General features: G+C 37.0%; 1 protein-coding gene across 1 annotated transcript in view; it reads left to right on the top strand.

Moving 5' to 3' along the window:
- SLC10A7 (solute carrier family 10 member 7) overlaps window positions 1-23258 on the top strand; it is a 294226-nt gene that overhangs the window by 251575 nt on the left and 19393 nt on the right. Inside the window, exons 8-10 of the mRNA XM_037830764.1 lie at window positions 2684-2849; window positions 3845-3896; window positions 12805-12878. Coding sequence (XP_037686692.1) covers window positions 2684-2849; window positions 3845-3896; window positions 12805-12878 — 292 coding nt within the window. The remainder of the gene's footprint in view (window positions 1-2683; window positions 2850-3844; window positions 3897-12804; window positions 12879-23258) is intronic.

Below are 23258 nucleotides of genomic sequence, written 5' to 3'. Positions count from 1 at the left end.
CCAGCTCATTTCAAAGTACAGGGAATCAAATTTAAGTTTCCCTTTAACCTTTCCTGGTAAATAATTTAAAATAAAGAAAATTAAAATGTTGAAGGTGAGACAATAAGATAAAAGCTTGCTGTGGGTTTTTTCTCTCCTTTCTCCATAGGGAAAAGCAAATGAATTATGCGGATTTGTCACTTTAATCGAGAAACTTGAGTTTCTCTGAGCTATGAGGAAAAATAAATTAGTATAGATTCTGAAGAAAAACTAGCCACCTCCCCAGATTGCCTTTTCCCACCTTCAATCTAGATTTCTTTTTCATTTTCCCAAGAGAGAGCTGAGTCACCTATATCAGGTTGTGTTGATCTCTGTCTAGCAAAGTCTTGTTTCGTATGAGATTATTAAACATTTCCATAAGGCATAGAGGTTCAGAGAATTTAAAAAATGACATGGTTTCTTGACAAATGGAAAATGATAGTGTCAAAATTTTAAGTGTTACTGTCTTTGTCCCAATTCCCAAATTTCTGATTGCTTTCTGTATGGCAATTAAGTATCCAACATTAACCATTGATGTGTTTAGAAGAAAAGCATTTTGGCTAGGAGATTCAGGACTTGGGAGCCCATTTTCTTGCCATATTGAAATAGTTCAACTGTATTATTAGACTCTGATTACTTTGTAATAAAGAAGAGATTATTAGGTTGCCTAAGTCAAGCTACTTACTTATAAAGTTGATTTATGACTAGAGATTTGTCTTGTTTTTTAAAATGCTTTGACTTTCAAGTTATGCCTCCTTCATATTTATTTATATGATTTGTTTGGGGGGGGGACACCCTTACTTTTGGAATTGGGATCATACATTCTTTTGCAAAGAGAAGATTTTTGCATTTTAACTATTGTATATTAAACAAATTGGAGGACAGTATCAATATTAACAACTCCTGTTTATTTTATATATATATATATATATATATATTATATACATGTAATATTATATATAAACTCCATTTATTTTCTTTCCTAAAGGAGTGGAGTTGTATTAAATTTGGGCAACTACCAGTTTTACACTACCAAACACAATATATTATGAAATGGAAAGGCCCTTGATAGCCTGCTAATAAGCAGTTACTCTCACGTGGCATATCTGAACATAGAGTCATCTGGGCTCTATTCTAACTCTGCTATCCAAAAAAATATGTGTTCTGATACACCAACTGATAAAACATGTGGCAGAACTGCTCTTATTTCTCTATTCTTTTCTACATTTTAAGTTTAAAGAAAGAAATGAACAGTAGATAAATTACTATGGTTTGGGATCACTTCTATAAACAAACAATTTTTCTTTTATAAACCCAGCTGTGACTTTAATCACAAGACCTACCTTTTAAAAAATTTCAACCACTATTTATCTAGGACTAGTTAACGTGCTATCCACTCAGTATGTACCACTCTCCCTTCGTTCCTATCCCAGCCAACCTTTCAGGTTTTCCCTTGTACTTTGTACCAGCTTGTCAACTTTCTGCTGAAACTCCATTCATTAACACTGTTATTTTACTTAGTGAGTTCTGGAGAATGGTTGCAGTTGACCCAACGGTCATTTGTTCCGAGGTTTTATTGAAAGTAGTTTATTTTGTTCCTGGTGTCTGTTCCTGGGTATGCTGCCTCATGAATTAAGCCTTTTTAATGACAGAGTATTTAGAAGATAACAGAATCCCATCAGCCTTGTCAGAAGTTCCCTGACCTCATTATTGCTAATGGATCACGGTAATTCAGCCTGTTGTGAAATCTCATGTTCAATTATGCAGGATAATGAGTGACTCAAAAATTAATATGTCTCAACTATAATCCTCATGAAAGGGCTTGTTCAGCTTCTTTCAAAAGCAAAGTGTTTAAAACAGAGTGGTTCACTTTTGTACCCAAACTAATGTTATCACCGATATTCAGACTAGACTATCCTGATTTTAAATATTTCATTTGACTTTAAAATAAAAGAGGATTGCAATATAACTTTGAATTTCACTGGTCCTTTTCTAGGAAAATGAGGACAGGTTTATTCATTTTTAAATGTTAATTCTGGAATTCAAAAAGGATGCAAATGGCATTTGTCTTTGGATTCACAAAAACTCTAGATATTCAGAGTTTGAATTATTTAAACTCCCACAACACATGCACTTTTACTTTTCAAGCATGAGTTATAATTTAATTAAAAACTTCTGGTGCCTTGCTAGCATTTTAAATATTAATATGTTCCATGGATCACTTTCGATTATCTACCGTCTTGAAATTCTTGAAGATGTCAGATTTTTAAGATTCCCAAAGTTGCACTTGGAATTGTCTGTTGAGGCAAAGGGGACTGTGATAATTACACACATCCATTAGGCTCAGCAGAGGAGATAAACTTTGGGGAGGCTTAATGGGCATGTCTCAGCGACAGCCAGCAAAGAGCATTTGGCATGATTAAGGATTGATTTGAATGCAGTTGAAAATACACTCTCATTACAGACACCCAGTGGAAGTTGCGTAACAAATGTTAAATTCCCCAGAAGAGTGGTGTGGCAGGGAAGCTTTGAAATCCACTGTGGCCATCATCCAAATTATTCTCTTCCCTTCATGTCTTTCTGCTGTCAGACTCACTTTGTGAAGCTCAGTTCAACTCCCTACATCTCTGAACAAAGAGGCAACCTGTTGATCTCTGTATTTCAGATTGTCCGAAGATACATCAAGGATTGGCTTGAAAGAAAGAGACCTCCTTTTGGTGCTGTCAGCAGCAGTGTGCTCCTTATGATTATCTACACAACATTCTGTGAGACGTTCTCTAATCCAAATATTGACCTGGATAAATTCAGTCTTATTGTCATAGTGTTCATAAGTAAGTTGGAAGGTGGGATATCCCTGTTGTCTGTCAGTCTCCTCAAGAGCACCATGTAGCAATTTGTGTACTCTAAATTCATTTTGAACATAAATTTGATGAGAAAAGAATAATCAATTTCATATAATATTAACTCAGTGGCTTTATCATGTGTCTGTTATTTTAAAAAGATGTCAATTACATACTCATGATCTTACTCTCCTTTTTTTTTTGGTCTGATGCATTATTGTCTGTTTTACAATAGTTGATGCCAGATGAGAGAAGTCTTAATATCTGTGAAATTTAAAGATTAGATTGACTACTTTGTTGCCAACTTATTTATAATAACCTTAAACTGATTTTATCCGTTTTCATGAATCAACACCAGGATTTACAACACATGAACCTATTATTTTATAAGAATTGTTTGCATTGGTTAAAATGTGAATGTTTACATCGTTATATTAAATATATCTATTAAAAACATTATATTTACTATATTAAAATGTAAACAAAGTAATATTATTTCATTTTAAGAAGTAGCAGACTAGAAAAGGTAAGTGCTGTCTCAAAAATAAAACTTTTGTTCTATTTACTCTGTAATATCAAAGACAACTTTCATTAACATTATAATACCAAAGAATCTTTTGTTTTTAAAATAAATATAAGTTATTCCAAAATATGTATTATATACTACTACATTTATTTGCTGTAAATACACATAGTATAAAACAGCTCTTTCTAAATTGACCACATTAAATAACCAAATCTTACATCAAAGAGATTTTCCCTCAGTAGAAGGTATCATAGAATATGTCTGGAGATATTTTCAATAAGAACAGGTTGAGTGCCACTAACTTAAAATGATTCTATCAATGTAGCAATATATGTTTATTTAGTTTGTTTTTCTGTTTGAGTTCCCGTAAGTTTCAGGTAAAACTAATCATAGCAGAAAACGTATGCTACAGATTCTGCTTTTATAGTGCTAATGTAGATTCAATCTCTTTCCCCCCTAGTATTTTCTATTCAGCTGAGTTTTATGATTTTAACCTTCATCTTTTCAACAAGGTAAGTGATTTGGTATCTCTTGTTATTAGTTTCCTGAACGAGGAATCATGTTCTTACTTGGCTTTTTATGCCACTGTACGGTATTTTGCTTGTCTCCCTGACTATTCTATCTTCCTCCTGTCATCACCTTTGAATTGTAGATGTTACCAAAGGATCCATCCTTGACCCTTGTCTCATCTGTTCACACATGAGTTCAGGCAGTCTCCTCCGTTCTGCTCTCAGGCTGATGATTTTCAAGTGCAGACTTTCCGTTTCAATGTTTTTCCTGAGTTCCAGCACTGCTTTTCACTTACCATTTAGATACCTTCATCTGAATGTCTTAAAAGACCTTGGATTCAAGATGTTCAAAATGGAATTAATCTTATATCCCAAAGCTGCTTCCTCCTCTCTTATTTCTTTACTTTTTTTAACGTAACCACCATCCTCAGAGTTACCCAGACAAGAATCCTTTTCATTGTTTTTCTTTAAATCTCTTGATCTGACTCTTGATATTTTTTGTGCCTCCAAAACCATGTCCCTAATTTAGGCTCTTGTCTCTTTTCTCCTTAGACTGTTGCAGTGACTATCTTGGTATTTCCATTTCTAGGCCAGCTTGTCTTATGCATTTCCATCTGCTTCCAATAACCCAAAGATCTGTTACTAGCTCTCCTGTTCAGAGACCTTCGATAGGTATCTAGTGTCTACAAATTAAAGTTCATTTTTGGGGGCTAAGTGCAAGCCCCTTCACCCTCTTTTCCAATTATGTGAACCACTACTAGCATCACGCTGTCTGAGCTTTAGGTGAGGTGAACTCCTTGTTCCCTAGAGAAATCCCATGCTTTCTCATTTCTGTTCCTTGCTTTGGCTCTTCTGCATGTCCAAATCATTTTCTGTTTCCAGGCCCATTTTTCCTATTTTGAAAGACTCACCTCAAATGCAACTTCTTCCACCAATATTACACATCCAACAGATATTACTTAAGCCTTTATTATAAGAAAGTTTGCCATGGTGAATGTCACAACATAAGAGATGATTCCAATCCTGGCATGAGTTTCCAGAGTAGATTTTGTGCACTGGTAAGTAAGCATCCTCTGAATGGTACAAGAAGCCAACCTGCAGTTGTTTCAAAGACAAAAGCACTTCCAAAGAGAGTGGTTGAGCAAGGCTTCACAGAAGACAGAGAGTTTGGCATTAATCATAAAAAATGGATAATTGTTCAGCAAACAGATATGTGAAGAGGGTATTCTTGGTGTAATAAGAAGCAAAACAGCAAGCATGGACAGAAAAAAAAAACATAAGACATGGCCAGACAATAGGAGTAGAGCAAGATTTAAAATAATAATATCTATAAAATAAAAATAACAACTGTAAGTAATAACTTGAACTATAAACTCAAGATTGCAAGATCCTTGAATTCCAGATTAAGGAAAGGAAAGGGGAAGGGGCCTGGTCTGTTTTTAATGCTTGAAATAGTGTCAGAGCATTGCATGGGTTCAGGCCCCACCTTATGCACTTGGGTATTATAGCACTTGATACAGCACTATGCTGATTGTAAACAGTCAAAAAAACTTACTGATTGATGTAATTTGAAGCATTTTCTCAAGTTTATGGATGTGATTTATGAAATAAGAGTAAAGGCTGGAGCCATTAAAGTCATGAAGAAAATGTGACTTAAAAGGGTAAGACTGAGCATAGGAGCTATTTTAAATTTCTTTTTGCAAATGACTTGTCATGTCACCTTAGAAAAGATGCTGGCCTTTCAAAGGCTGTTTGTTTACTGGTCCTTGCAGAGTAGGATGCAGATATCCTGCTAGTGACGGAAGAATTCCCTGAAAAGACAGAGCAAAAGACAGCCACTACTGGGATTGCTGAAGAAGGATGGGGAAGTTATACAACTACTTGAATTTTCAACTTGGAGTAGACTAGACTTTCATTAGGCCTTGTGGTTTTGAGACCCTTTTATTCTGCCTCACTCGGCCCTCACTGAAATTCTGTCACTTTTTGGACTTCCCCAGTTCACTGTCAGGCATGCATACTCTTTTATAAACATGCTATGATCATGTCTGTGATCATGCTCCAGGGTAATGGCTGTGTAGTCTCAAAATATTCCATAAAAATTTGGAGATTTTTCAATTGGGCAAGAGTTAGAAGATGGTTTCCACATTCTCCTTTATATCCGTATCTCGGCTGAGGATTTTATTGGAGGAATGAAAGATACCAACACTGATTGAGCTCTTCTGCCTGCCAGACACGGTGTTCGGGGTTGTGCATATAAGTCGGACAGCAAAGGCTATGACACCACACATTTTGTTGCTATTTTGCAAAGGAGGACCGTCTCTTGGATTTAGTTTGCAAAGGAGGACCTTCTCTTGGATTTGCCCAAAATCATATAGCAAGTAGTACATCCAGAATTGAAATTTGTTTCCATTGGACTGTAAAGCCCATGCTTTGTTCACCTGCACTAACCTATTTCAATTATTTTAAAAATTTGTAACACTTGTTTTGGTTGGAAATTTGCAGAAAGTGTTTAGTGAATTCTTCAAGTTCACTCACACAAACAAATTAGTTCAAGATACCTAAAGTTTGAACTAGGGCCCCACTGGTTTATATTCCGTTGAGTTTCATTCTCTTTTCCTACTTTTTGTTCCTTCCTAGTTGAAGTTGGTGAAATTGGCCTGTGATTTTGTTGTTGTTTTCAGCCCTTCTTTACTAATTCAGTAAATCTAAAACCATTCTGGTTACCAAGAGGTAAAAATCCTTGTTCCAGTTTGCTAATGCTGCCGGAATGCAAAACACCAGAAATGGTTTGGCTTTTATAAAAGGGGGTTTATTTGGTTACGCAGTTACAGTCTTAAGGCCATAAAGTGTCCAAGGTGATGCGTCAACAATCGGGTACCTTCACTGGAGGATGGCCAATGGTGTCTGGAAAACGTCTGTTAGCTGGGAAGGCATGTGGCTGGCGTCTGCTTGCTCCCAGGTTGCATTTCAAAATGGCATTCTCCAAAATGTTGCTTTTTGGGGCATTCTTTTCCTCTCTTAGCTTCTCTGGAGCAAAAGTCTGTTTTAAACGGCCATCTTCAAACTGTCTGTGTCAGATGCAGCTACTGTCTCATCCTGTGTGTTCTTCAAAGTGTCCCTCTTGGCTGTAGCAAGCTCGTTCCTTCTGTCTGAGCTTATATAGTGCTCCAGTAAACTAATCAAGGCCCATGCTGAACGGGAGGGGCCACACCTCCATGGACGTTATCCACTCAGAATTATTACCCACAATTGGGTGGGGCACATCTCCATGGAAATAACCTAATCCAAATGTTCCAACTTAATCAACACTAATATGTCTGCCCCCACAAGATTGCATCAAAGCACATGGCTTTTTCTGGGGGACATAATATATACAAACCAGTACAATCCTCAATGTGGAAATCATTATGTCCTGTTTGTGCAGCATGCAACTGCACTCTGATGATAGAAGCATAGCCTAAATGAAACCAGCCTAGAAAAATCAACTTAACTGCAACATTCTGCTTATCTGGGTAACATTTCTTAGATTTACTGACCTGGACACCATTGTTACCATCCCAGTGTCTGGCATGTGACCCTCTTCTACTCACAGTATTACAAATAGATTTGAGAGTTAGTATTCTGTATTCTTGTTTATCTGTTTGCAGAATCGTGCCAGGGTTAAAAATTAGAAGTGTGGAATCAAACAGACTTGTATTTGAATCTTACTTAGTAACTTTGTAACTTTTGTTGGTTTCCCCATTTATAAAATGTAGTAGCATTTACTTCATAGGGTTGTTGGGAGGATTAAATAATGTGTGCATAAAGGCCTTAGCATAATACCTTGCATAAAATAAGTGCTAAATAAATGTTAGCCACTAGTAGACTATTCTTGATATCACAGTTTATCTTTATCTATTATATCAAAAACCAGTGGTAGAAGAGAGAGAATTGATTTTTTTTACCTTTATAATTTACTCTTTTTTACTTTTCTCTGTCACAGTTACTAGGAAACCAGAGTCAGCCGTCCACAGCCGTCCATAGCAACCTAAACTAACTTTCGGAAACTGTCAAAATAAAAAAAAAAAAGTTGAAAAGGCTTAGTAAATAACCAGTAACTGGAAGCCTTTAAAAAATGTATAGAAAGGCAGGTTAGTAGGCTAATAACTAGAGTAACAGAACCCTGGAGGGTCACTAGAGTGACTAAAGAAACCTCTGAGAAGGAAAGGGAATAAAGCAAGTATTTAAATATTTGTATAGCTGTTTTAATCCTAATCAGTATGTTTTCAAACAAATGTCTCAATCCGACTCTCTCCATAGCCTGGAGGGAAGGGGGAAGTCTATAGAAGGAAGGAAAAAAGCTTTATTACCACAGTTTTAGAGATGAGGCAACCAAGCCAGGGAGCCCTGGGTAACTTGTCTAGTGCCACACAGCTAATGACAGACAAGGTCTTTTCCTAAAATGAGTAAAGACAAAGTGTGAGGTATAGAGGTTAGCAAAAGAAAGCATTTCACATGGAAGTGTTTTCCTCTAAAAACAATGAGCTTAGATGGAACCATCTCAGAGGACCTTTTCTGCTCCTACGTTCTGTAATTCTACTAGTAAAACCTTCTGACATGTTTTCCTTTGTGGGTACTGCAAAGGAAGGCAAAATAAATATTATGTGGAAAGCACTGATTGAAAGCTTTCTAAGAGAGAATAAAAAGACAGTTGGGAAGAAAAGGAAATAAACATCTCAAGGGAAGCCAAAGTGATCAAAAGAATTATAAAAACAGGATAAAAAGAAAATCAATATTAAAAAGAGATAAGGTGGGGTTGGAAAATAAATAGTAATGTGATTCCTTTCAAGAATGTGAGCAGACACAATAGAGATGTTAATCACTGAAAATAATTATGATCATTACTACTTAAATATAATGATTTTAACTTAATGTTTCATTTTTCTGTGTATTGTCATGACCTTCTGCCATTGCACCTCCCCTTGACAGAGTATAGCTAAGGGTTACTTACCAAAATAACTGCTCTCACCCCTTATATTTTGTTCTGGTGTTTTTATCATCATTGTTTTAATAATTTCCTTCTTAGAAGGGAAACTTATCTCCAAGATTGGGCAAAGCCTACATACAAGCTGTATGACTTTAGGGAAGTCGTTTAATATCTCTATGCTTCAAGTTCCCATTTTGGAAAAAGGAGGACAATAATACTATCTACCTTATAAGGCTGTTCTAAAGAGGAAGAAATACTAGATGCAATATACTTAGAAAAGTGCTCAATAAATGTTGACTGCCATGGTTATCTGTCTTCAACAGCAGCGTTAATGGAAAGTTACGTAGCATCTGCTCCGCTGCCTTTCTCTTAGATCTGTGATGTAGAGCACTCTGTTGCTATATAGCTGTAGTATAAGTCAGCCCTATGGGGGGGGGAGGGTATTGTTTTTAACCTTAAAAATCCAGTTTTCATGCCTTAATCCTAATCTTCCCTCCCCACTGACGGACTCTCTGTCAGTAGAACTATAGGACAGTGTCCTAACTCAATCAGGCCAGAAATCTCCCATTGTGGGCTTAGCTTCAGCCTCCTTACCTGAAACAGAAGACAAGTGCCTGTATCTTGCAGATGTCCTCTTGAGGTACATACGAGCGCTGTTCTAATAAAAGGCAGCCAGTGCCAGATTAAATCAGAGCCTCCTTGGCTAGAGAGACTGGCACATTGGAAATATCCTGTAATCTGGAAAAGAGTAAGACACCAAGGAAAACAAAGTTCACTAAAGGGGAAGTGTTTCACCAGACTCATGGAAGAATGGTTATACACAAGGACAGCAAAAGACTAAAATGGTCTTTGTAGTATTACTGAAAAGACAAGCACTGCTGGAGAACACCCCAAACTAGGTCAGTGAGTTTTGCTACATGCTTGACAATTGCAGGTGGCTGTTCACTCCTGCGTGGAAGTTTTTAATGCATTGTGAATTGACTGTATATCAGATTCCCCAGTTTGCCTATTTCAACCTTTTCTAATTCCTTCAGTTCCCAGGCCTCAATATTATCTCAAACTCTCTGTGGATGAATAAAGAGCCTACACTTTATAAAGAAAATATGTATTTTTTTTATTTTCTTAAGTCTCTGGCTTAAATTTGCCTCTGCTTTCTCATTCTCTACCCGAGAATTTTCCAAAATTTTCACCCACCTTGTCTTTCTTTGCTTCCAGCTCAGAGGCCAAATGAAACTCCCCTTTGGGGCTCACCTCCTCAGTCTTTCCTCTCAGCCCTCTTTGGGTGCCTGGTTTCATCAGTTATTTCTGTTTGCTGCATCTTCAGTTCTCCCTACAATCATGTTCAAATCTTCCCTGACTCTTTTCTTCCCTTTGCTAGACGTCTTGAAAACTCAGTCCCCTCGTGCTACTATGAATTAAGTACAGTTAAACATGAACTCCTTGGCCTACCCCCAAACTCCACTGGGCGTCCTTTTCCATTCCCCATCTCCGTGAACACCTCAATACCCTTCTCAGTCCTTTATGCTCATAATTTCTAATTCTTCTTTAATTCTTCCTCCTCTCTCAAAGCATTAGTAATAACAATAACATCAAACTAGCATGTATTGAACACTTACAATATGCCAAATCTTAACAGCATTGGTATTTATCCTAACTATTATTTTAAGAGGCAAGGTTGTATTATCCCTATTTTATATATAAGTAAAAGAATAGTCTAGATTTAAATCCAGGTATGTTTGCCCTAAAACATGTACTCTTAAAAAATCTGCTGGGAAAGAGAATAACAGTTGACAAATTCTTTTAATTCTGTCTTCATGTCTCTTACCTCCATCTCCTGCTCTCACTCTGGTTCTTCAGGCCTTTATAATTTCCTGCTTCCTGGTGAGTCTCACCATCTTCAATCTTACACCGTGTTGTGTGGTTACTCTTCCTTAAGCACAGGTCTGATCATGTCATTCTACTGTCCCAAGACCTCCAGCAGTTCCCTTTAGTCATCTAATCAAGTCCTCACTCCTGGGCACAAGCCAGTGTCCCTGCATGCAAGTCAGCCTGAAAAATCTGCTTTTTGCCAACTGCCCCCTGCACTCCTGTACTTCAGTTTCATTATTCCTTATCTCGAATACCCATCTACACATGTCTAGGTTTGTTCATTAAGGCACAGCTCAATTGTTATTTCCTCCATGAAGGTTCCTTTGTTCTCCGTCACTCACACACACACACACAAACATAAGCTAGAGACAATCCTTCTCTTCTGGGTGATAACGCCTTCTCTCTCTCCCACTCTCTCTCAATCTCTGAATATCTCTCTTTTATAGCACAGAGCCCTTTCTTTTCCTAGTATAGCTATTTCTGTAGTCCTTTCATCTCTCAATCCATGTACTTACAGAACCTTAGAGTTCCTTCTCCATTAGGTGTACATGAGAAATAAAGGGATGAAGGAGTGCACCAGCCATGTAGCGCAATGGTTAAGAAGCAATGTAATTCTCAATGTAAATATGAGAATAAACAGTGAAAATAGTAAAGAAATCTTATTATATTCATGTGATACACTTCCTTAGAGAATCCTCAACTGAGGTGAGACACCAAAAAATCACTTTAGAAAGTTAGTATAAAAAAAAAAGTTGGAGGTAGGACTGGTTAGGAATCATGAACATAAGTTGAGTTTTTGGAGGAGAGAAGAACAAAGGGCAAGTTAAATATTCTCTTGACAAATGCACAGGGGAGGAAGAGGAGGAGGAAAAGGAAGGAGGGGGAAGAGGAGAAGTTTCCTTCCTCTTTCCACTGAGTATATAATTAGATAAAAAAAAGGATGTGAGTTTTACTTAGGGAAGATTTTTCTGCCAGTGACCAGGTATAGTGGTTACTATGGGAAATGGTGGAATCTTTCTTCAGAGATTTAAAAATTGGATAGATTGTTGTATCAGCACTATATATATGCAGTCAGGTTCTAGAGCATTTTTCTGTTTGCTAACTCTCTTATCTGAATTCAGGGCAGGGAATGAATACTCACAGTACCTTCAAACCTTAATTCTATAGGAAGGAACAAATTCTAAACTATTAATTAGGATAAAATAATAATAATTATATTTTTAATCTTTTCGTCTAAGTCTTTACGATCTAAAATAGGAAATCTGATTATGATACCCCAGCCCCTGTACTGACCACTTTAACATTTAATGGTTTTTGACTCAACAAGATTTTTAATCCTTAACATATTATTTAACAATAGTGGAGCACAGGAGTTAAGAGGACAGGCACAGAAGCCAGATTTGATTTGAATCCTGGCTCAGTCACTTTCTAGCTACAGGACTTTGGGTTAGTTACATAACGTCTGTGTGCCTCAGTTTTCTCATCTGTAAATAAGGATGGCATATCGCCTACCTTATGCAGTTGTTGTTTTTACATGTAAAGACCTTAGACTGATTGCTGGCACATGGTAACTGCTCAAAGTATGATAGTATTATTATTTTTACTAAAACATATGATGTTTAATCTTTCTGCATACCATGTATTTCTCAAATGTGTATGTGTTTTCTGCCAAAAGGATATGTTCCTCCTCAAGAGAAGCATTTTGGGAAACATATTAAATCTCTCAGGCCACTGGGTAATAACAATTGATAAACTAGCAGCTTAGTTAAATGAGTTACTTGCTACATTTGTTTCATAAACTCCTGGACCACAGGCTGATTATATATGTCATCTTAGGAGAACTCAACCACACACTGTGAAAACTGTTCTCCTTTTCATGGAAAATAACTCAGAAATGACTTTCTAAAAAGAAATTCAGACACCTCTCTACTTTAGGGCATAGACTTACTTCTGTCACCAGGATTGATCAAAGGGATGTTAACATGAAGGTAGGTAGTACATTTGATTTATGATGTGTGAAATATGCCTTTTATAAAAGTATTTGTTTAAAAAAAAAAAAACTCTCTTTGCCCCTAGGAATAATTCGGGTTTCACTCCAGCAGACACAGTGGCTATCATTTTCTGTTCTACACACAAATCCCTCACATTGGGTAAGTGATTCACAGAGTTGAAAATAAACATTTAATATTATCCTCTTATAATTACATCTTACTATTCTGAAATAATTTATTTAATTGAACCAGTTTCTGGGGCCTAAATTTAATAGCATAGGATTTGGCTTAATTTGTAAATCATATTTTCAATTCTCATAAAAGATTTTTAACGTAGAACATTAACATTAAGAGCCAAGGTAGAAACATATATATACTGCTGTGATAGAGTAATGAGCAAAAACTTCGCTTTGGAAGGCTCAAGTTGCCCCTGGAAAATATAACATCTTTTCTGGGAGCTCAGAGCAAGGTAGGAATAATGTTATTGCTTTAATTTGATATTGACATTAAAGTCTATTTTGTAATGCTATATTATTCCTATAAGGAAACACAGTGTGTAGTCATCAACTCAATCTGTTTAGCACCAAAAGCGAAATAGTATTTATTTAATAGACAAAACTAGATCAAGAAGGAAAGTGTTATTTTCTGCATAGCTTTATCTGGTTTAGTGGCATTATCCCAATAACCTGTCCAGACATTCAGAATCTGTGTTTTTACTCATTAAAAGTCATTAAGTAATCAGAAATTTTATTTCACAAACTTTTTGGGGATAATAAGCATGTTGTGGTAAAACCTCATATTAAAAATATCTCTATACCTTTTGGCCTATGACTAACAAGAGAATGGAGAATCATGACATTTCTCTAGGTCTGCTCATGTTAAAAAAAAAAATCAGTTTGTACATTAAAAAATGAAGACATTTCACGATGTTTTTTACCCAAATGTATTTGTATGATAGAGCCTATTGTCAGTCTTACCAAGTTTAGAAATGATTTAGAAATCAGACAGACTCGTTTAACAACAGTTGTTGTCTAGGCCATCAGCTATTTGAATAAATTATAAATGCCGTAATGCATTGCAATATGTTTGTTTAATTTTCTTCTTCATTGTCATCACCAAATTGAAGTTTGAAGAGCTCTAAACTTAGAGCTCTATTCCAATCCTGATATTGTGGCCTTGGACAAATCACTTAACTTCTCTGAACTTTAACTTTCTCTTCTGTAAAATGAGACAGAATAATACTCATTTTGTAAGGTGATTGTAAAGATTAAATGTAACATTTGTAAAGTACCTAGCACAGTACTTGGTACATAATAGGTAGTCAGTACATGACAAACTGGGGATAATAAATGTACCATGTGTAGATTGCTGTGGGTGGAATGAGAGCGCGCGTCTAAAGGGCTTGGAGTGGCCCCTCGCAGATAGTGGCATGCTCTAAGCAGTATCTGTTATTATTAGTTATTACTAACTGTATTACTTATAACTGTGACACTTCCAGTGTTTATTCCTCTGACCCTTGTCTTGCAAATTTTCATGTAGCAAGTGTGGTTTAGTTGTTGACCTCAAAGAAATCATTTTGTGCTTGTTTCCCATGTGTGTTATTGTGATGTGACATCTGGTATTTCAGGTCTCTTAAAAAGTGAAAGACTCGTGTAAATGTAGGCAGGTAGTCCACAGGCAGGTGCTGCCCGACCCCTCAGATGCCCAGGGTTCGGGATCCAATAAGCTCGTATCCTCAGAGCATATGCTGCACGGTGGCTGCACTACATACATTTCTGCCTTTCTGCAATGGGGTGTTTAACCCAAGCTACCCTTGGGGATTCACTTTTGCCAAGAAACCCAAACTGGATTTTTTTTGTTTCTCCATGATGTTTTTCTGTGCTGGAGCTGGCTATGCTGAACAAAGAACTCTACTCGAGAAGCACACCGTAGAGTGATCAGTATTCTTTTTTTCCTATGAGCACTACACCCACCAGTTCAATCTTTTGTCTTTTCCTTTTTCTTAATACCCAAAGCTATCGCTTCTGTTCTGTTCTTGATGCTTTCTGAAAGCTAACATCAAGGTAAGCAGGTAAGTGCTATGAACACAAGTCAGAAGTAGTTTTTTTTTTCTGTAAAGAGTTGGATCTTTGTTTTTGTGGTGTTCTCCTATAAAATAGGCAGTTAGGTCCTCCAGTAAGACACCAGTGTCACATCTAAGTAACCAAGAGTAATGTAATAACTTCTGTCATTCAGCAGTCTAAAGCTCTCTTAGAATTGTAAGACCTAAGTATTCATCCTGTCTTTTCCACTAATACCTCCCCCAGACCTCAGGTTCCTTATCTCAAAAATTAGGGAATTTTACTAAAATAATTTCTGAAGTTGCTTCCCACTTGAATATTCTATCATTCCCTGATCATTCCTGGCTTTCCTTCTGCCATCTCCTAGTTAGCACTTATGACATGGGCTGTCTGCTGTCTCCCTTGTCTCAGAGAAGTGGCATGGGTCACTCTTATCCCAGAAGTACCCTTCTTTGCACATATAGCAGGGGGCATTTGGATCCTATTGCTAGAATGGCTTTGTTAAGCCCTGTGATTCACCATATCAGCTGTCACAAGACAGTTCTCCTCTACTGGTGACCTGATGTCACTGGTACAGAGGATATGCCCCAAGAGTGCCGAAGCTATGGGCTGTTAATTACCCCAGTGGAAATTCTTATCTGCATGGAAATGAAAGAACATCATGCTGAGTATGGAAAATTCATGTTCCAGAAGCAGGGGATAGAGAAATCTCACGTAACACCACTCAGGGTTATACTTTTACTCACCTCCCACACAAAGATAAAAACTAACAGATCAAATATTTCTATTTGGCACTTTAAAAATTATCTTTCTCTTTTGCAATCATTGTCATGTAATATTTTTTCTAGTGAAGATATATATGTATGTATATGTGTGTGTGTGTATATATATGTGTGTATGTTTATCTTCAGCATCTTAATTGGGCCGCCTGAAATATCATTCATTGTTAACATCCAGTATTTTTATCTAAGAATAAACCACTGCAGGCCAAGTGGTTCCCATGTAGCTAATGAACCAAAGATGAAAACTCTTGCTTAACAAGCTTCCTGAATTTTCTTTTGTACATGCACCTTCAATTTATTTTATTGTTCTTGCTTTTGCCCTATCTCAATTTCTTACATATACTTGCGTCTGCATACATGCTGAATTTGATTCATTGCTTTTATTAGTGCATTTGCCATTGATTGATTAGTTCCTTGTATTAGTACTTTTTCTATTGATTGATTGCAGATGAAGTGACTATTTGACCTTTAATTATGAGGCTTCCTATTGAAAATGACATTGAGCTATGGCTTCACATAATCCATCTGGATAGCCTGACATGATGCCATTCCCTGGAGTTCGTTCAGGAAGAAAGAGGAGGCCTGAAGGAAGTGCAGAGCTATCACTGTGCTTCATCTAAAACAATACTGCAGGGCTTGTTTGCTGCTCTCCTATAGTTTCAACTCAGGGCTGGAGGTAATTTTGTATTTTGTCAAGACAGCATCACTTACTATGGGTTGCCATAAGAGCCATGAACTCTCCCAAATTATTTTCTGGCTTGATTTGTGAATAATGAGAAGATATTTTATTTAGCAGAAATTGAAGAACAGCTTGTACCCTACTTAACAATGGCTCAGGAAACAGTCAGTCAATTAAACCTCATCAAGAAAGAAATTTGATCCAACATACCCTTGTGGAATTGATATTTTACCTTTACTTTATGTGTCTATTTCTCTTAAGTATTCAAATCACTTTGCTTATCTGGAGTTCCAGTATATTTATAAAACTATCTCACTGCACCTAGAAAAAGAATGTTTAAAGATGTTTGAGAATCTTAAATTAAGCTTCTATTTATATTTGGTTTTAATGTTTTTAAATAGACAAATTAAAGCTCATAATCTCAGAGTATTTCAACTGACTATCAGCAGTCAATTTTAAGATTCCCAGTTGTCTCTTATTTCCAAACGAATCTCTGAATTGAACTAATGCTCTTTTAATTTTATATAGTGGTATGGTCAACACTTATTAAAAGTCTACCATGTATCTTACCATTTGTAGTCACTTGTATATAAAAATGAATCAAGGCAACTATTTCTCAGGTCGTTTATACTTCATTATGGGTCTGTGATCACAGTTATATAGCTGAATTGTGACAAGAAACTATGCATTAAGCAAAAAGAAAAAGCAGCTTTTTGGTAGACATAAGATTCTGGAAAGAGAGTACCTACCTGATTCCAATCTGGATTCAAGTTCCAGTGCTATCACCAAAGGCTGTGACAAATCACTTCATTGTTATAGGCCTCAGTTTCCTCATCTGTAAAATAGGCACAGTGATACTTGAGATTCTTTCCAGTTTTACGTTTCTATCAGTCTGTGCTTGGTAATTGATATTTCTCATTCTATGAGATAATAGTTTCCTGGTTATGTGCGCAATCTTGAAAAAATAGTTATATAAATAAGGTTAGGTAAATAGTACAGGAAAGAAAATATAGCTGTTGCTTCTTCCTAATGAGGTAAAGTATGTGTGTGTGTGTGTATATGTGTGTGTGTGTGTGTGTGTGTGTGTATGTCTTCATACTCCAAAGAATGTCATAAGAGAAACAAAATCTTGAAAGGATCATGGTTTCAATTTTAATTGGAAGTTTTCCAAAAATATTAAAGGATTACCTGCAACTTGGCTTGAAAAGATCATTTAATAACATTGGATCATTTTCTCAAGAGGAAATGGAATTGAAATAAAGTTTGCGTTTCTGTTATTCTTTTTCCCCAAAGCTTATCTATGATTCTATTTGATACATAAAGACTATTATCATAATAAAATTATCCTATACTTAGGCAGTCCTTTTTTAAAACACTTAACCCTTTAAGTCGTGCTACCTGAACAATCTTGATTAGCAAGTCAGTAATTATTCTCTTACTTTGCATAAGACAAAACAAAAGCATAGAAAAAATTTAGACGCTTATCCCAGCTCAGATGACTAGCCAAGACTAGATTTCAGGTCTCATAACTTCCAGAACTGCGTTGGCTAATAGCATCTGAGCACTTTGGAGACCAAAAAGTGCTGTATTGATTCCAAGCATTGTAAACGTGTGATCTCAGCATATGTTTGAATTCTCCTATTAGTTGTTAAAAACAAAATTGCTTAATACATTGCTGGTTATAAGACACTCAGTTTTAAAATACTTAATATCTGTAATTGTTCCCATAAATATTTATTTCCATGTGGCCCAGTTATCAACTGGCACTCTTTCCTTATATTTTCTTTATTAGTGAAAAGTCATATTCTATTTAAAGTGGGTCTTGCTAAGCTAGCCTTACCTGACATGAGGCAATACTGTCAGCACTTCATTTTTGAAAACTAAGAGCCTTGGTGGTGTTTGACAATAAACTATCAAAGTGGAAATAGAAATCCAGAGTTAAGACAGAAAACAGAAGTCTGTCTTGGGGTGCAGCCATAAATATATTTCTGTCCTACAGGTTGCCTGTGGAGTTACAGTTGTATCAGGAAAGGCAGTTTGGGGGCCTCTGCCATTTGACAGAGTCTTAAAGATGTCACTGAAAGTATAGCCCCAGTGGAGTTTACCAGCTTGCTTAAGAAGGGCAAGGATGTGTCCGTCATTTTGTGCTAATTCCTGATCTACATAAAGGGAAAAATGTAGTTCTCAAATCAAGTGAAACACTAATGTTCCTCAGCAGTTTGTGGACTATTTTATTTTGAATTTTTGATTCTGAGTATATGTTTTTAAATTATTGCTAGCATATCTAAATTTTGTAATAAAATTTCAGAAAGTCCCCAAGCTTCTAGGCATAATGAAATTAAAGATTTAAAAAAAAAAAAAAAAGACTTTTCAGGGGTGCGATCCCCAGCCTGGCCTTCAAGTACCATTTGGAGTGGATCATTCATTTTAATGGCATGCCAGGACACGTTCACCTGGAAGATCAACACCCTGATGCCCCCATGTTTTCTATACCAGAGACTGTCAAATGTTTTTAACCATAACCTGCAGTTAGAAATATATTTCACAATGTGATCCAGTACACACTGAACGTGTTTCAAAGAATATTCATGCTTTATTTATGTGATGGATCCCATATTCTATTCAAGTGGTACATAAAAGCCACTAAATTGATTTTGCAACTCATTAACAGGTCACAATCTAGAGTTTGAAAAATATTGCTTTATACCTTGTTTAGTGAAAAGGAGTTTTCATCCTCTTCCTCAAATAGTTACTATGCAGGCTTTGGCTTTTGCTGTCGCCTTTTCACTGAACTTTGACCGAAATTTCTGATACCATGTAGGAACCCAAGCTACATTAAGACTTAGAATAATTCTTGATTTGCAGCAGTGTAAGATTACCTGCATTTAGATGATGATGATGATTATTATTATTTTATCAGCTTATATAAGGTCTCAGTATCTTTTGATGATTTACTTTTAAAATTATCTTTATTGTACATGTTTTCCATGGTAATAACAGCCAACATTTGATATTTAATAGGCAAATACTGTGCTAATGTGTGTTACATTAAGTAATTTACTTTAAAATACTTTTGTATTAACAATGTGGTAATATGTATATTTTAGTTAATTTAGACTTCAGCTCCAGGAATAGCCAGCTACTATAATGAAAAATTCTCAGTGGAGTGTTTGGCTACCATATTATCAGAAAGGAAATCCTCCAGAGACAGCTACAGCAAATGATTTTGTTATCTATATCTCTACCAACCTGAGACTTTACTATAATTAGCATAGTAAATTCAGAAATAGGTCTCTATTGGTGACATTAGTGCCTTCTTAGTTTGCATAATGAAATGTAAGAAATGGGTTCTCACTGATATGTGGACTGCCTAAAATACTTTAGAGACACTCCCCACTTGTTGAAAATATCTAGCAAGTTCCATAGCCTAAATTTGAAATCCTCATGGATGTGCTAGAGGCTCAATCCCTACCCGGTTTGATTTTGTGTCCAGCTACTCAGGATTTGTGGTTGCCTTTAAGTCCTACTGAAAAGGTGACTGAATTCTGCTCTGCAAGGTAGCACGTGTGCTTCGAGAGACCCTTCAGGCAAGGTGCTGGTCAGAGCATCCGAAAGGTCAGAGCTGGGCTTTTGAGTTTACAAGATAGACTGCATAAACTATTTTTGTGATTGACTACTAATACATGTTTAGTTTAAAATAGCAGCATGTGTGGCAGCTTACATTCATTAAAACCTGCTGGCAAGGTTGTGGGAATGTAGCTAACCCTCACTACCACAAATGTTTTTGGCCGCTATACATTATTTGATGGAAAGAATCTGGGACTTGACACACGACCAGCCTGGTGTAAGTCAGTTCCCAGCAGTCCTTTACATGTACCAGCTCACATTACTCCCATAATCACCCCAAATAAGAAAGGTTTGGTTCTGCAGTGTCTTAATTTGCTAAGGCTGGTATAACAAAGTACCTCTGATTAATTGGCTTAACAGAAATTTATTGTCTCACAATCTGGAAGCTAGAAGTCCAAATTCAAAGTGTTGGCAGGACAATGCTTTCTCATGAAGGAGAAAATCTGGTTTCTGGTAGGTAGCCAGCAATCCACGGCATTCCCTGACTTGTGTAACATAACTCAATCTCTGCCACCATTGCATGGCTGACCCACTCTCTGTCTGTCTGTCTGTATCTAAATTTCCTCTCCTTACAATGATACCAGTTAGATTGCATTAGGGCCCACTCTAATCCAGTTTGGCTTCATCTTAATGAATAAGAACTTCAAAGATCCTATTTCCAGATAGGGTCACATTCATGGGACCAGGGGTTAGGACTTGAATATATATTTTGGGGGAATGCAATTTAGTCTATAACGTGAAGTGACAAGTAATGTGCCCATATCACACAACCTGCAAGTGGCACAGTCAGAACTCAAGCCCAGGTCCAGCTCAAGTCTAGGTCTTTGCTGCTGTGCTCGCTGTAGTAGAGTTCTGCAGAAAGAACCCCACATTGAGGATAAGGAGACCTGGGCTCAAGTATCAGTCCTGCCATCCATTAGCTGTGAAACATTCAGATGAAATGATCTCTGGTCCCTTCTAGTTCTAAGATTCCATTATTCTCTGATTTTGAAGGCTTACTTTTAGAATCTTGAACCCAGTGGAGGGACACCATAAGATCAGCATTTCTCAAAGGGTGGCCCTCTGATCACCTGCTTCAGAATTACAGGGAGTTGCTTGCTAAAAAACAAGGTAGATTCCCAGACCTCACCTCAGTCCTATTGACACAGAATTTTTAAGGACAAGACTCAGGAATCTGTTTTTGTAACACACTCCAAAGCAGAGTCCTATGACCACTAAAGTTAAAGACCGATAGCATTACATCCACCTGAAATCACCTCTCAGCTTTCCAAGGTGCTACCTCATGCACCCAGGGTCTGGGGAGACTGTCAACCTAGCAGAACATTCAATCAGATTTTGTAAAGAACTTTCTGATAATGGTGAGAACTGGTTTTGGTCCACCCTAGGTTTGTTTTTTCCTTTAATTTGGCCTGGCCATTGTGTGCCCCACTTTTAGATACTCATTTCATCAGTAGCCAAAAGGAGATACTTAGGGCATAAATGATCATGACACACTGCTAAGTAATATATAAAGGCAGATAAATAAAAATTCTAAAAGCAACTCAATAGGCCTGTACCCTGATCTCCAGAAGTCACCTACATTCTCATTCCATCATTTCAGTATCTCATATTGTAGTCCCTCTAGAAAGAGCAAACAGCTTGCTCCAGTTTTTCTAGTCGTTTTTTGCCTAACTTCAAATGCCTATTGAGTTCCCTTTCTACCATTCTGATTAAACCACGGTGTTTGGATGTGGAAGTATGTCAGTATTTCATTAGGTAAAATCTGAATAAAAGAAAACCATCCATTTAGTGCCCATTGTATCTAGAACTCATTTCAGAAGTATGCCTTTCTTTCTTTAACATGTCTTCCTGGCAAGTTGATGGTAAAATTTATTCATATTTAAAATAATTTCAGTATGCCTGTTATTTGAAAGGTTTCCCGATCTAAATTCTTTTTGTATTAGTCAGGGTTCTCCAGAGAAACAGAGCTGGCAGGATTCATGTGTATGTATATATGTACTGTATGTAAATATTAAGAGATTTATTATAGGAATTGGCTCATGCAACTGTGGGGATCAGCAGGTCTAAATTCTGTAGGGCGGGCCACAAATTGAGAACTTGATGGTGATGTCAAATTCTCCAGGAAAAGCTGCAAGTTGGGAACTCTGATGAAGGTAACAATGAATTCCCCAGGACAAGCTGGCTGGCTGAAGTAGAGATAGAAATTCTTCTTTCTGACTGCTGAAGTCACCAGTTCTCCCGTTTACTGACGGCAATCTCTTTTGCTGATTGTAGATGTAATCAGCCATAGAAAGAATTAACTAACTAAGGATTTAAGTTCACAAAATACCCAAACATTAACAATCAGGCCAATGCTTTCTTGACCAAATACCATAACCTAGCCAAGTTGATGTGTGAAGTTAACCATCACCCCTTTATAAAGGGAAATATATTTAATTTTTCGAAAAATACTGTGGAATGATAAAAATAAGAAACACAAGATAGAATCATTGCTTTCCAGAAGTCAGTGCTCTGAAAGGGTAACAGACCAAATACAATCAGGCACACTTGTCAGGAATACTTGTGAGCAGATGTAGGCCGGTGTGGGTTTGCATCCACGGTAGAAAGTTCAGTTCCCTCTCAAAATTGTTGGAAGTGCATCAGGCCTCATCCTGAATGATTTCAATGACAAATCCCTTTCCCATCCAATCCTGTGAACTACTAACAAGGGCCATAATATTGTCTTGTGACACCACTTCTTATAATAACAACCTTAACCGCTATCATTTTGGGAGCGCTTACTCTACATTGGGCACTCTACTAGGTATTTCACAGGCACTATCTCACTTGAAAACTCCAACAACCCTTTGAGATAGTTATTTTAACCTCATTTTGAGCGGGTATGGAATCTGAGTGGTAGCTGACAGGTGGCACGGTCATGGTGTAAACCCACATCTCTGTGATGGCAAAGCCCAGGTTTTTTCCATCATGCCACACCACCTTCTGGGAATATCTAAGAATGGAGTGTTAGATGTCTGCACTCACTTGGTCTCAGTGATGGAGCAGGAGCAAGAATAACCAAATATTTACATGCTTCAGGTTTGCTGTAACTGATATCCACCTGCAGTTGTCACCCCCAACAGCTCAATGGAAAAGAGACATAAAAAAAAAAAATCCACGTAATGTACAGTGGCACCTCAAGTGGTAAACACAATGATAATTCCACAGTTTCATATTTATTTTAAAGTCTGGTTTCTTATGCCCTGCCATAGTTAGATGTACCTCTCAAGAGCTTCACTGTACACATGAATAATCACCCCGTGTGCTCTAAGTCATATACACTTCTTGCTTCTGAAAGGGAAAGCCACAAGAAGTGATGGGAGTGCCATCGTGTTGTCCCATAGCTCATCCT

This window comes from Choloepus didactylus, chromosome 3, assembly GCF_015220235.1.
Source record: "Choloepus didactylus isolate mChoDid1 chromosome 3, mChoDid1.pri, whole genome shotgun sequence".
NCBI lineage: Eukaryota > Metazoa > Chordata > Mammalia > Pilosa > Megalonychidae > Choloepus > Choloepus didactylus.
The sequence above is the reverse complement of the archived record's forward strand: the minus strand, read 5'-3'. Positions and strand labels throughout refer to the sequence as shown.